The sequence below is a fragment of the Mercenaria mercenaria genome, chromosome 18, assembly GCF_021730395.1.
Source record: "Mercenaria mercenaria strain notata chromosome 18, MADL_Memer_1, whole genome shotgun sequence".
Lineage (NCBI taxonomy): Eukaryota > Metazoa > Mollusca > Bivalvia > Venerida > Veneridae > Mercenaria > Mercenaria mercenaria.
In genome coordinates, this window is record NC_069378.1 from 55,728,960 (window position 1) to 55,745,233 (window position 16,274).

At 33.5% G+C, this 16,274-nt stretch overlaps 1 protein-coding gene across 1 annotated transcript; it reads right to left on the reverse strand.

Annotated features, from left to right (window-relative positions):
* Positions 1-1,474: 1,474 nt before the first annotated feature.
* LOC128550594 (uncharacterized) lies at positions 1,475-4,029 on the reverse strand. The gene is made up of 5 exons (XM_053529872.1): positions 3,995-4,029; positions 3,527-3,671; positions 3,070-3,239; positions 2,109-2,237; positions 1,475-1,624 (listed from the first exon to the last, which is right to left on the reverse strand). Exons 2-5 carry the CDS (start codon positions 3,543-3,545, stop codon positions 1,475-1,477), a joined length of 468 nt encoding a protein of 155 aa, XP_053385847.1. The 5' UTR covers positions 3,546-3,671; positions 3,995-4,029.
* Between the last annotated feature and the right edge of the window lie 12,245 nt (positions 4,030-16,274).

Here is a 16,274-nt window from a genome sequence, read left to right on the forward strand (position 1 = left end):
ACTTTGACTCTTTGTCAATGTTAATAATCAAACGGAAAAAAAAACTTATGTCTATCAAATCGTTATTTTGTTTCAAACAATCAATTTATCAATACTTAGTTACCTTTTCCAGTGACTTTATTTCTTTTTTTTTTTTTTGTATCAGCACACTTTTTCTACCATTTTGTGAATGCATAATATGTTTTTAACTGAATTTATTAGCCATTCATGGAATTATGTGAGTGGTTGTATTACCAATTGTATTTCAAGTTGTTGTTTGAGCTTTTACTGTTGCTTATTTTTCCTTTTTTTGCATATTAAATTTTAAGCAAACACAAAAGACGGAGGATTATTTTTGGAATCTAAGCCGCCAATAATGGAGAGTTTAGTTTTAAACAAGCGGAAGTTTTTTTAAGGTTTTTATTTACTTAGTACTTAAAATCTGTACAAACATTAAAGCTTATACACGCTATTGTCATTTGTAGTACATTAAATGGAACAGAAAACTAAATAGATAAATAGAAGCTAAATCTGAATTTAACAGAATTCTTTCATGTGCGCCAGTAACCTTTGTAAACTTTCAAAGAGGTGTCCAGCTCAAAGCTTTTATAAATAAACATTCAACTGTATATGAACATATACACTAAATAGGAAAATGGCACGAAGAAAATCTAGACACAAAATGGCGGATTCAAACAGACCCCTACTTTTACATTTTTGGTTTTAGATTTTTTAGATTTTCGTTTATTCATTCACATGTTTCGCTCTGTGGGGACCTTTTCCTTATTTTCATTGCATTTTAACATTGATGATGAGGTAATTAAAATTTCTAATTATAGAATAGGTAACGAGGCACTAAAATTAGAACCAGATGTTGCATCTTAATTACTAAATTTGATAAGATGTAATAAATTACTGTATTGATTTTGAATACAACCTTAATTATGATTCCTTCAATTTTTTTGAATAAGAGTTGTCCTCTATTGACCATGTGTCTTTATTATTATTGTTATTTATTAGAATGTGAATCTCATGTTTATGCTTTGTACATACTGAGAATTTAATAATAAACTTGGAAACTTTGCTAAAATTACATGACAGTTCTATGCTAGACATTTAGCTACCATCTTCGTAATGATATATTTATCATGATAATTTAGGCAAAAACACCACCACTACAATTAGGAATTTTCATTTTTAGCTGATTTTACAGTGTGTTTGTTTAAATGAAAATATTTTTCTTGCATCAAACATGACCTCCAAATTCATATTTTCATGATAGAAACAGGTATATAGTTTGTAACTATTTTACTCTTCTTTTAATCACATGTTGAAAAAGAATAGCGGTCGTTGTCTACGTAAGCAAACATGCTGATATAAAAGTTACGTTGTTAATTATATTAATTTTTCAAGGAAGCTGATACTCTGAAGAACATGTCAGAGAATTTTTTATTGATGAAAAATGTTGGAGAAGCTACAATAAATGAACAATAAGTCAAAAATCTGTTTTGAGTGATTTATTATATCTTATGTATAATATCCAACTCACGATGACAAAGTAATTGTAAGGATCATGTATGCCGGTGCCATTTCCGCTTTCTATGTGAACAATTGTCGGTTTAGTGTCACAGTTTTGGTACGACATCTACAATAAAACATACAGACATATTTGATATATATGTAAGTATTATACTTAAATCTCGGAATTTCGATGACAAGGAATCGAGCGTTTCACTGCGAGATAACCGAAATTCGACTTATAATGATATTTTATGCAGTCCACGTGTTTTCGGAAAAGAGCTGAAGTATGTCTTCGAGATAAGAGTGTTCGAGATATTTTTTTTAATTTATTGTTAAATGCATGAATAATTGTACATGTAGATTTATTTGTTCTGAAAAAAAGATCACGCCAAGAATTTTCACTTTCTACATACTTCGTTCGTCGTTCGTATGAACTCAAATAATTCAAACGCTACCCTTCACTTGAATTCATCGTCAGGTGTCGGCAAAATCCATACATAATGTATGATTATCAATAGTTTGAACTTCAAATAATTCGAATACATTTTGCCGTTCCCGTCGAGTTCGAGAGGACGAAATTCGACTGTATTTAAAATATGATGCACTACCTTAAAACCACCACTGACACATCCTATGAAAATTCCAGACAATTCCCATTCTGTCTGCGCTTCTGTACTGCCGTTTTTGATTGCAGCTATTGGAGTGTAAGATGGTAATGTATCACAACTAGACATCACCTGTGAAAGTATTATTAAAATGACAATACAATTGTGTTTACGCGTGGTTGAGACCGCTGCCTTGTTAGAATAACTTCAATGCTTTGGAATATTTTGATGTTCCTAAAAATTAACAAAATAAATAGCACAACATAAAGTATGAGTATATCTACACAAGTTTTTAAAACATGCACAAAAGCTATGCTATGAGCGAAAGATGCATAGCATTGGCATATCGAGAAAACATTAATTAATTAGATAATTGAGGATTTTTAATAGATGCATTCTTTGAATGTTTATTTACGATATGAAGACAGACATTGTACGCATCAAAGTAAAATGGTAGTTGGTTTGGTTTGACTGAATCTGTCCGTAAGCGGTTATAACATATGCAATATTTTCCCAAGCGAAGGCACCAAATACCAACAAGAAAGCCCGCATTCAAAATTCGCAGCCGCCCATGAAGCACTCATGGAAAGAGCGTATACGTGTAGATGTAGACACGTGCACTGAGGGTTGAACATGTCCCGTCATTGCAATGTTTAAAATTTAAAAAGAAAGCAAAAATGTAAAAGTGCTGAACATTTAATCTTGAGGTATGTTTCAGAACAGTACAGTCATAACCTCATCTATCAAAAACGTTTGGTAATATAAAAAAAGGAACTGTCGTATTTTTTGTCAGAATTCTATTATACATTATAATAAATTAACTCCATGATCCCGAAAGACCAGAAAATACAACAGCTGTGATATATGTCCTGTTTTTTTTGTGTGTGTGCTTTTTTTTTTCGTTTTTTTTTTTTTTTTTTTTTTTGTTTTTTTTTTATTTGAACAATTTCAAAATAATATTTACACTTGCTCCTTTTTTCCAAAATTGTGGGGATCCAGCATCACAATTCACCAATATGAAGGCCTCGTGAGAAGTTTTGTTCCCAGAAGTACATTGTCTGGCCTCTGGATGAGATTCAAATTGACCTTTCGCAATGTCAGAAACAATTTCGTACTTCTTGCATGTTGGAAAACCTGTAACTTAGAATAGCAGAAAACATGTTTATCCAAGATTTTTGACTGTGCTAAAACAGCATTGACGAATATCCAGAAACGAACCTACCCAAGCAATACTCTACTTCTAACTTCTCGTGTATATGTTATGTATTACCTAGTATTGATAAAGAAATCAATATTGCTTGAAATATACGCAATATGTAGTTATTTTAATGTCATAACTCCCATTACCCAATGTATAATCACTGAGTAATTTGTATTACACGATTGACATTAAAGTGACAGTTAAAGCTAAGTCTTCTTACACAGAGATACAGCGGGCATTATTGTGCTTGGCTGCGTGATTACAGTGGTTGGTCTACTCCGTAGCGTGGATTTAGATGGGAAATTTGAGCTGATGGTAGTCGTTGCTGAAGAGATCGTTGGCTCTGGTGTCGATGGCTGGTTCAGCTTACATAAAAATATGTGTATTTATTCTGTTATTACGTACAGGTGAATATTTAATTAAGAGTTAGATCATTTAGTAAGAAACTTTACACGGAAGGCAAAATAAATGTAAAATGATATATTACTATACTATTAAACGTTATATGTACATTTTTGCGAGCAGTACAGTTTGTTAAATTTCTGAATGTATCAACATTAACAAGTATTAACCTATGTTAAGTTTTTCTTTGGTAAGCTTATTATTAAATAAGGTTGTGAATCGTTACAAATACAGTATAGCAAAAATGCAAACATTAATACTTTTAGTTCTCTGTTTACTCACATACTTTGCAAACACATGTATCCTTTAGTCCATATGAATACGTTACTGTGGAAAAAATTAAACAAAACAAATCAATATTAAGTAACTGAAGACAAAAACGTTAGAAGCATTCTACAGTGCGTTCTTTAGAATCAACATATATAAGGAATAAATTAACACATTAAGAAATAGTGTAATATCAAGGAAAATATCACGATGCATGAATTATTCTCACGCTAGAGGATTGTTAGCTTTCTCTTCACATGTTAAGAACTTCTACAAAACGGTGTTAAAATCCTTATATCTACAGCTGACTTTAATCTATTATAATAACATGTTTAGTTGTAGTTATTTGTTAATAAAGTAATAAAGAGTACGAAACTAATGTTGTTTGTGTTTTGATTGTTATTATACTTTGAAAAGTAGTGGTTTAGACCAATGCCATTTGCAACAAAAATAGAATACACAGCATATTAATACGCACGACCTAATAAACCATGTCGCCTTGAAGGTCACCACCAACGTTGTGAATATCTCTCAGATGTTTCCAAACTTAAATCGAAAAAGAAGAAGCAAGGTCTTACATTTAGTCTTAATTAATTTTTCTTTTCATCATTGTTTGAAACGTTGAAAAAAACACAGCCACAATTGCGTGACTAAAATGGTAATTTATTAATTGTCTCCATACACAGTAATACAATAGGGTTATGGTGATAGTAGCTTGATCAGGGTTCCTGTATTCGGCTTGAGTGCCGAGTGTGATCCGCCCTGGCAAATTCTACGAGAGCCGAATACATCGTAGTCCCAGATCCAGTTATTATTATTAGGATCTTTTTATTACGTACCTCCGCATTTTTGTTTGCCATTCTATTATCGAACGAAATCTTCAATGCTTTAACAGAGTACCGATGTTTAAATCAAACTCAGTGTAGTTTTTGTGTGCGCTATTCATAGAACTGTGTCAGGTTGTGCATATTAAATAAAAGTTGTCCGGCAACATACGATACAAAAGGTACAATACGGATTATTTTTCCTACCTGTCGGTATTTACTTACGAGCCGTTCTTTGACAGTGTAATAAAGTACAGTGAAAAACGGTAATAAATGATGGATATTCTGTCAGCTGGAATCCTTCTGTACAATTTATCAAAAGAAGTACAAAAATGAGACAGGATACTTAGAAAGCTTAGATAATTTTTCGCAATATTGCATTGGAGACGATCTCGATACGAACCTCCCTAGGCTGCTTGGCCTTCACGTGTATCACATTTGCTTAATTCTTCGTCAATCATGTACTTTGACCAATTATTTAGATAATATCAGTATCTAATTTATAACGTATAGATAACAAACATATTTAATTCTTAAAAGTGACTTTTAGGCCCATCCGGCCGGGTGTCAATTTATAACTACCTAAGTTGTTTTATGTTTTGGGACGGAATAAAAATGTCTTCGAGATAGCCGGAATTTTGAGGTAAGCGAAATCGAGATATCAAGTTACATGTGTATTGTTCTAAACGTTCGAGAAATATAATAAAATCTACCCTTAGTAATTTGATAAACGTTTCAAAATTATTCAAAGGAGCGTTAGAAAAGGGGGGGGGGGGTGGGGGGGTCCCAGTTAGGTGTCTGCGCAAAATGTTTTTTGATTTTATTAATATTTTGTGGTAATATACCTACATGTATTAAGTTTCATTAACAAGTGTTATTGTTACCAGTTTTTACTTACTTCTATAGATATTCACATTTAAAGTGGGTGGGGTAATCTGACATGTGACCAGCCAGGAACACAATTTCTGTTATTCTTTTAAAAATAGTTCTAACTTTTTACCTGAAACTTTCATGATAAAATAACTATGCAATGGACATTCACACAACATGTTGCATTTTAAATTGTACTGAATACTTTTCTAATCACAGAGCTACAAAGTGGTCTAATCAAATTTACTGATTTTCAATGGACGAACTTTACCAAAAAGCTAAAACATTTTTCATTAGTTGAGATATTAAGGTGTTATTTTCAGCAGATATTGTAAACTAAATAAACATTAAAATGACAGTATATCAGTATATTCTGATTAATATTGGAAGAGTGGTACACTCTCAAACTGGGAAAAAGTGGGTGGGGTAAATAAATATTCGAAGCAACACTACAAAAATTGTGCAGTTGTTACGAAATGGCCTCATATTGTCTATTACTATCTTAATTGTGCCATCATGAGTGGTGGGGGCATATAGATTTGCATTTGTCCGTACGTCCGTCCGTCAATCCGTCTGTGCGTCCGTCCGAAGTTTGTGACGCGCTTAGATAAAAAAGCATTTGATATAAATTGATGAAACCTTGCAAGAGTCTTTATCATGATATGAACTTGCACACCTTCTATTTTTCGTCTGGTTCCGCCCCCTAATTTTAGAGTTACTGCCCCTGGAATAGTAAAAAATGCACATTTTCACCTTGTGACACGCCTGGCTTCAAAAGTATTTGATATAAATTGATGAAATCTTGCATGAGTCTTTATAATGATATGAACTTGCATATTTTCTATTTTTCGTCTGGCCCCGCCACTATTTCTAGAGTTATGGCCCCTGAAATAGTAAAAATTGCACATTTTCACCTAGTGACACGCCTAGCTCAAAAAGTATTTGATACAGATTCATAAAACCTTGCATTAGTCTTAATCATGATATGAACTTGCGCATCTCCTATTTTTAATCTGGGTCCGCGCCCTATTTCTAGAGTTATGGTCCCTGAAATAGTCAAAAATGCACATTTTCACCTTGTGACATGCCTAGCTCAAAAAGTATTTGATATAATTTGATGAGTGTTTATCATGATATGAACTTGCGCATATACTATTTTTATCTGGGTTTGCCCCCTATTTCCAGAGTTATGGCCCCTGAAATAGTAACTGATAAATGCACATTTTTACCTAATTATGTGCCTTACTCAGAAGTATTCTCGGTGCCTTACTCAGAAGTATTTAAATGTAAATTCATGAAACCTTGCTTGAGTCTTTATCATAATATGACCTTTGCACACATGGCACTTCTTGAGAATTTTAGCATTTATTACAGAGTTATGGCCCTTGAAATAGCTAAAATAGTGGATTTTTTGTTTGTGATGCTCATAAAGTATATGGTATAGAATAATGAATCCTTTTCATAGTTTTTTGAGGCTATACCCCATTAAGACTGCAAACATTTGAATTATTTCCCCTTATTTGTGACAAATGTACCATGCGAGGGGTAGGGGGGTGGGGAGGGGGACACGCCCTGTGTCCTACAGACACATTCTAGTTTTATTTAATACAGACTTGGTTGATAAATTTTAACAATTTTTTTTTCACTTTAATAAGACTTTATACATGTGTGCCATGGAAAAATCAATGCAGAAAATTTACTGTTAATTTAAACAGTAGCTTTCCTCAGATTATACTGCCTCAGGCAAAACATTTTGTTAAATACTTTGAGCTTTCAGGGTTAATTTGGTTTGTCTACATGCCATGTTCAAGGTCCATGCTTTTTCCATGACACACATGTATAAAATGGGATTTTTTTGTTAAAATTTATCAATCAATGCTGTATTTAATAAAATTAAGATAGTAATAGACAATCTGAGGCCATTTCTTAACAACTGCACAATTTTGTAGTGTTGCTTCGAATATTTATTTACCCCACCCACTTTTTCCCAGTTTGAGAGTGTACCACTCTTCCAATATTAATCAGAGTATACTGATATACTGTCATTTCAATGTTTATTTAGTTTACAATATCTGCTGAAAATAACACCTTAATATCTCAACTAATGAAAAATGTTTTAGCTTTTTGGTAAAGTTCGTCCATTGAAAATCAGTAAATTTGATTAGACCACTTTGTAGCTCTGTAATGAAAAAAGTATTCAGTACAATTTAAAATGCAACATGTTGTGTGAATGTCCATTGCATAGTTATTTTATCATGAAAGTTTCAGGTAAAAAGTTAGAACCATTTTAAAAAAAAATAACAAAAATTGTGTTCCTGGCTGGTCACATGTCAAATTACCCCGCCCACTTTAAATGTGAATATCTATAAAAGTAAGTCAAAACTAGTAACAACAATACTTGTTAATGAAACTTAATACATGTAGGTATATTACCACAAAGTATAAATAAAATCAAAAAACATTTTGCGCAGACGCCTAACTGGGACCCCCACTTTGTTGTGTATAATGCAACTGAAACGTTTAACGTTAAGTTACAATGGTGATGCGTTTGGCACTGTGACCTTTCATTATAATGTCCAAAACGCTGGAAGAAATAACCCCACAAGTCTGAAAATAACATTTATATGATTATTGTATTGGAATACTTTTCAAACGATAAAGCTATAATCTTTAAAACTTTTCCTTAAATTATAGTTCTTTAATACATAATTTTATTCATTTTCAAAATAACCAGCGTATCTATAACACTGTGTTCAAAAATAATGTTCATTTGTAATTATTATATACATAAGGGACTGGTTAAAAGCATTGAATAATAGCTATATTAAAGTACACTTACTCTCATTGAAAGTCTATCCCTATTTTACCAAGTGTAGCTTCTACACTTTACAAGACGGAAATATAAATACGAATCATTATTAAGCAGTACATATTTTTAAGAATGCAATTCCAATCCCTGCCAATCCGTTTGTTAATTATTGTGTCAAGGGTCGGAGATCGCCAAGAAGCTGTTCTCTGAACTTGAAAGAAACTTCAACCATACACCTCACACATCTCGAAGGACGGAAGGAATATTTCTGAAAGAAAAGCAATTATAAGTCTCGAGTGGCAAAAGCGAATTGTTTTTATACATTTATCACATGTTTGACGTCGCGGGAGTGTAATGAAGCCATTACATAAAAATGATAATACGCTTGTGTAAGTAACCATTGAGCCGGCGTCGATTTAGGTATAAGAGACGTTGGTTAAGTTGACTTGTTTATGATAACTAAAGAAAGAAGAATTACCAATGTTTCGGCAGAAAAAGCAAAAAATGTTACATTTGTGCCTTTTGATATTGATTTTATTAAACGAGTGGAATAAAATTATAAAATGCGAGGCTTTGTAGTATCATCTACGTACTCCGCTGAAAGAAGCACTTAAAAGGCGGAAATACCCATTCACAGTACTATCCGATACTAGCATAATTATATCCATTAACTAAAACGCTGTGATATCTAAACAACATGAAACTAAACTGGGCCATTTTTTTTCTAGTGTAATCACCGTTCCAAGCGGCTTCAATTAACTTCGTGTAAAACTGCTATCAAATTTAATGCCTGGTTAAATAAAGGACATTGTCAAGTAAAAATTACCAATTTTAAGTAAGTAAATATAAAGCTTTTAATACTGAGATGCGGTCATTTAGAAAGGAAACTCTACGACTTCTAAACAGGGTTATCTGTCTCTAGTGCTTACCTTTGTTTTCAAATGTACGTTATAAACCTTTTATACCTTAACGTGTATTACATCGCTGGACTGTTAAATAGATATAATGCATTTATGCTATAACTAGTTTATGTAATAGCTTCATTATAATAAAAGGATTTAAGAATATTTTTGTACCATAAGTTGATCGGAAAAGAAACAGACATGAGGTGTCATCGACAAAAGAATTTTTTAGCTTCAGTTTTCCTGTTTTGTCTGATAACATTAACATGGACAAAGATTCAAAGTTCATTCGTTTCATTTCAACGTATATCAGGATCACGTTATACGTCAGAGCTTGGTACGTTACAAGTCACGTTCGAAGCGCAATGCGTTCATTTCTGTTCGATTACGCCATACTGCTCTTCTGTAAGCTTTAATTGGGAACATAATAAATGCGAGCTGGGATCTGCATGGATTGATACTGAATCGATAGTTGCCAGCCCAGAGTGGGAGCTCCTGTACAGGATATGTACGTAAATATTTTACTTACAAACCAGAAACAATTATGACGAGGTCCTTATTAGATATCTATATATCCAAACAGGAAAGTAAAATATATAGATCATGATTGTTTGAAAGCATTAACATTCAAAAATGAAAACTTACATTTACATCTTGATGCATAAGCTACATTTAGATCGGTTTGAAAATCATTTAGTTTATCCATGCACACTTGCTACATCTTTGGCAGCATTTTTGTACGCTAACCAAATGAATAAAATGTTTAACACAGCCAATATATATATATATATATATATATATATAACACAAATAAAAAAGAACCCGGAACGGGAACAAAATATCGTAAAATTATACAATGACTTCACACGCTCGCTTAGTTTTTCTTAAATTTTAATATAAAAGTCACAAACTAGTTTCGCCGTGAATGGCTCATCAGTGTGTCCAAACATATAACAACAAGACCTTCACGGCGAAACTAGTTTGTGACTTTTATATTAAAATTTAAGAAAAACTAAGCGAGCGTGTGAAGTCATTGTATAATTTTACGATATATATATATATATATATATATATATATATATATATATATATATATATATATGTTATGAACTTCTTTTTTCATTTTTTTTTCTTCTGTTTTCTCTCTTTATTTTTCGTTTCAACACCAAAGAAAAGCAGTTATTATTTTTCAGATTTACCGATATGCAGACCGGGTTCATGCTTTGAACTGAATACTGCAAAACTGACATGGAATGAAGCTAATGTAAGTGAACCATTCAAAATTGTAGAAGCTTTGAGGTTTCGTACTTGTAATCGAATGATATTCCTGACGTTGGTGGTTTATTTTAAAAAGCAGCATAATGGAGTTTCTACTTCAGTTGTAAACCCGTACCAAATATCGGCATTTTCCGTTAGTTTAAGTATTCCCCGAGACAGATTTTGGTGTGCTCCTGCTGTTAGGAAAAAAACTGTTTCTGTTATGGCCGAATAATGCCGGAATGCAACCAGAAACTGCATAATCAGCCGGAAATCGCCAATTATAATTACGCGTCCAATACCTTTAAATGTGCCGCGCCATGAGAAAATATACATAGTGCGTTTGCGACCAGCATGGATCAAGACCAGCCTGTGCATCTGCGCAGTCTGGTCAGGATCCATGCTGTTCGCTAACAGTTTTTATAATTCCTATAGGCTTTGAAAGCGAACTGCATGGATCCTGAGCAGACTGCGCGGATGCTATTTTGGTTTTCTCATGGCGCGGCTCAAATATCTTTCAGGATTATTGTAAAGCACAACATGCTGGTGGACATCTTGCTCATATTAAAACTGAGAGTGACCAGATGCTCTTGAGTACTGTAATTGCAGACTATGGTACGTATCTTAATATTTCCCACTTGTAATAAACATTCATATTGCTGAAATCTTCATCTCAGGCGTTTCCATGGCATTTCTGTTGTATCAACTATTCTATATCACTGTAACCAAAATAAATATTTTGTTATATGCAAGCAAATACAGATAAGGAGTGCGTCTGTAGTTTGACGTACTGAATTCTCATTTGTTTTTAAACTTCTTCCCAACCATTCGAAACGAAATAAAAATTAAACATCCCATTTTAGTGTCCCTAAATTTTATAGCAAATAATTTTGGGATTATTTGTATCGTTATTAGTTATCTCTCAGCTACATAAATATTATTACTGCAGGAACATTTCTATGTTAAAGTAAGTATTGTGATAATATTTTACATATTCTGGAGATCTGCTTTAGACAAGCTTAGCTTTGTAGCGAGAGCGTTGATCGACAAATCACAGGGTCGCAGGTTCGATTCTCGGACGGGGCGTATGTTCTCAGTGACGAGTTGATAAAAGACGTTGTGTCTGGAATCATTCGTTTCCCATCTCTGATAATTCATCTTGAGAAATTGTCTGTTACTTGCGGAGAACAGGCTAGCACAGGTATAAATTCTAGGAACACTAGTTAAGCTAACTGTCCGCCGTTACATGACCGAAATGCTGTTGAAAAAAAACGGCGTTAACCCCCCACCCCCCACCCTGAAAAAGGTATGAGAAAGGTAGAGTGGTGTATACAACGTTTATTTTCAAATACTTAATATCTTAATATCTATTGATAGTCTGGATTGGATCCCGTGACACTGAAACTGAAGGTACTTTCCTTTGGACTGATGACACCCTTTTATCCGACGGTTATATCAACTGGAACGTTAGACAACCTGACAATTCTAACAATGAAGAAGATTGCGTTATGGTGCTTATCCATAACTTTAAATGGAACGATGTTCCTTGCAATAGTCGTATGGGGAGTGTTTGCCAGTATCCAGTATCAACATTATTTTTTTGAACAAAGATGCACATGCAACAAAATTGTTCAAATAAATAAAAACTTACAGGATTTCCGGGACAATTGTCAACACCTACGTGGGCGAGCATTGTCTAATAGTATTATCAAACTGGAACTATAAATGGAACGATGATGAGTGCGCTGTACCTCAGAAGAATGTATGTCAGTGTCAGCATCCTAAATCATTATTTATTTTAAAAAAAACAACGCCTGTGCAAATTCACCCATCTATATGTTAGCGATTTTAGTTCAAATGAGCCGCGCCATGAGAAAACTAACAAAGTGCATTTGCGACCAGCATGGATCCAGACCAGCCCGCGCATCCGCGCAGTCTGGTCAGGATCCATTCTTTCGCTTTCAAAGCCTATTGCAACTAGAGAAACCGTTAGCGAACAATATAGATCCTGCCCAGATTGTGCATCCATCCGCGCAGTCTAGTCTTGATGTTTGCTGGTCGCTGACGCAGATGTTGGTTTCTCATAGCGTGGCGTAAATGTATTCAGTATTCAGAATGAAATAGTCAAGGTATGCATGTCTCGCACAAGTTTATCCAAATCCATAACGGACGGCTTGTGTTACTGCATCGTATTGTGTGCACCTGTTAGAATTAAAACTAATTGAGCTACCAGATGATAATGACAAACAAAATGCTCAGTTACAGCAAAAGTCTTCAACGTGACACAAATATACCATTATACTAAGCCATTTGGGGAGTCAATGGTGTAAAAAGCGTTTAGTCTTGGGGGACAAGTTATCAAGATCAAAACTATTAGAAGTAATTTTAAGTTTTATGTTAAGTCGCGAATCAACAGTTCAACATTAGAAGCAAAATAAATATGGAAAGAAGTTTTAATGAAACAGATCAAAAATAAAATTTCAATATTGATGCGCAGAAATTTTAAATGCCAACCTAAATACTTTGATTTAAATACTCTGAATTTGTGTGTACGTTTGAAATGTTATTGCTGGCATTTCATTATAAGCGTTCCTTCAGGTTTTACTGTGTTTGCTTTTCTCAATGTTTTCAAGGAGTCAGCTCATTCTTTCTAATTCTTCATATATTCGTACAGGAATATTTTATCTGGATTTATAACAAATACATTATATCATAAAATACAATTCTTTTTTTTTAATATTGCATGTACCAAAATGCACCTATTGTTAAACTTTTGTCATTTAGTTGAACGGTTGTCTTAAAACCGGTGAAGACAAAAGAGTAGATGTAAGACCTTTTCGATATGCCATTGAAAGTAATTTACTTAATATGACCAATATTTTATGACGTCACATTGCTTGGGTAGCATTATGTCCCCAACTGACTATATTGTAAAGATAAGTGCTGGACATTCAGAGAAACAGTTAAGAACGGTCTATTACGGAGTCCTGCACCAGTCCTGTCTGACACAATGTGATATTAAGGAGTTCGGGAAGTCAGTACGCATAAGTGTTCCATGTACTAAAATTCTATTAGTGCAAAGATAATATCTGGTCAGCCGATTTTTTGCGGAATATATATAATCTATTTGCTTGCCTAATGTAATCCTAAACATTAACTTCAAATTAAGTATTTACAAGTAAATGTAACGTGTTGAAATGCAATACCAGACGCTTACTGAAATAAAGAGTTTTATCAAATCCAAACATTTACCTTTTAAACTATTTATTAAGGAAGGGTCAGTTATTAGGCAGAAAAAGTGCTTTCGTGAGAAATCCAATGTAAAAAGATCCAAGTTTTCTCTATTGTAGCTCGAATTCATGTAGAACGAGCGCTTTAATAACACTTATCCACTGCCAGAATACATTCTGCGTAAAATGAGACAGGTTTTACATCTATACACTCCATATGACATGTTTTGCATCAAAAGTAGGGGTTGATTGTGTGGCCAAGAGCAAATATGCGCCATTTAGGTAGCAGACCACAACTGACTGGCATTTCAATAACAAGTCAACTCGCTATTTTCTTTTTAAATTTGTCGTTACTTTATGGTAGAACTTTCATAAAAAATAGTTGTAGAAAAAAGTAATGTTCAATCAAGATACGTAAATACGATATGAAGTTGTCATGTTTTTGTATAAAACAAAGGATTTGAATTACTGACCTGATCAGGATCTGCGCATTGTTAAATTATTAAGCAAAAGACTGTAAAATTGCCTCCATAATAACCAATGTTTGACTGGACAATCAGAACAGAAAAACATTACATAGTTGATGAAGTATATAAAAAATTAATAAAAAGTCGAATACCACAGGTCGCCCAGCACAACATGAACGTAAATGTTGCAGGTTCTGTTTGACTGAGCCTATTAATAATTTCTAGCCGCGGGTTAAGCAGAACTCAACATTTACACATGATATTCGTACATGAAAATAATTCAGAGATATCCGTAGATGTATTTATAAGACTCATATGATTGAATAAAACTGATTATTGTTTGAAATAAATAATAAAATCTGTAAAAAGATCCTTTGGAAGCAAAGAATGAAACCAAGAAGAATAATAGCAGACTCGGTTTGATTGAGTCTGTTCATGAGAGGTAATGAAATGTGCAACACCTCTCACGCCCCCTAGCACCGGCTTAAGCGGAACTCTATTACACATATGTTGAATGGACTCCATGATCCCAAAGAACCAGAAAATATAACAACACTGAATCCAAGTACGGGGAGACTTTTTACAGCCGCCACACGGCACTTAAAGATTGCTGTTGTGATAGTTAATAAAATCTGTAAAAAGATCCTTTGGAAGCAAAGAATGCAACCAAGAAGAATAATAGTAGACTCGATTTGATTGAGTCTGTTCATGAGAGGTAATGAAATGTGCAACACCTCTCACGCATCCTAGCACCGGCTTAAGCGGAACCCTATTACACATATGTTAAATGGACTCCATGATCCCAAAGGACCAGAAAATATAACAACACTGAATCCAAGTACGGGGAGACTTTTTACAGCCGCCACACGGCACTTAAAGATTGCTGTTGTGATAGTTAATAAAATTTGTAAAAAGATCCTTTGGAAGCAAAGAAAGCAACCAAGAAAAACAATAGCAGACTCGGTTTGATTGAGTCTGTTCATGAGAGGTAATGAAATGTGCAACACCTCTCAAAAGCCTTGAATTAATAGTGCTGTCAAAAATGTACAAACTTTGCTTTAATTTAGAATTATAGTTTGGATACCAAATTAAATGTAAACAAAACTTTACTATATAAAGTGACTAAAAACATTACCATGTCTTAAAATTACCGTATCATGAAAAATTGCTACATTTCTGTAATGGCCTTGTTAATCTTTCAATTTGGACAGTACGGTTAATTGTTTAAAAGGGTGCTTACCACGAAGATAGTGATCTTAATATTGATCTACACTGGTCGCAAAGGCAGAACCAGTTCGTGGCGTTTTTTTTTTTTTTTTTTTTTTTTTTTTTTGTTTGTTTGTTTTTTTTTGTTTTGTTTCGGTTTTTTTAGCATTTAGGCATATTAAAATTTAAGCAATCACAAAAGACGATTGGTTTCGCTTGGAATCAAAGCCGCAACTGAAGGGGATACTTTAGTTTTAAACAAGCGGAAGTTTTTTTTTAAGATCTGTATTTACTACTTTAAAATCTGTACAAACATTAAAGCTTATACTCGATATTGACATTTTATTACCTTGAATTGAGCGGAAAACTAAATAGAGAAATAGCAGTAGAATCTGACTTAACAAAATTTGTTCATTTGCGCCAGTAACCTTTGCAAACTATAAAAGAGGTATCCAGCTCAGAGGGTTTTTAAGTACATGTAATCATTTACTGTGTATGGACATATACACTAAATAGGAAAGGGTAGACGCAAAATGGCGGATTCAAACAGATCTCCTACATTTATAACTTTATTTTTAGTGTTATCTATTTTTTATTTATTCATTCATTTGTTTTGCACTGAATAGACTTTTTCCCACTTTTCATTGAATATTTCGCTGAAATCACCTGGTAGACCTTAGCTGGACATTGAGCTATCATTTTCATAATGAAATAATAGCGTTAAAGAATTTGTC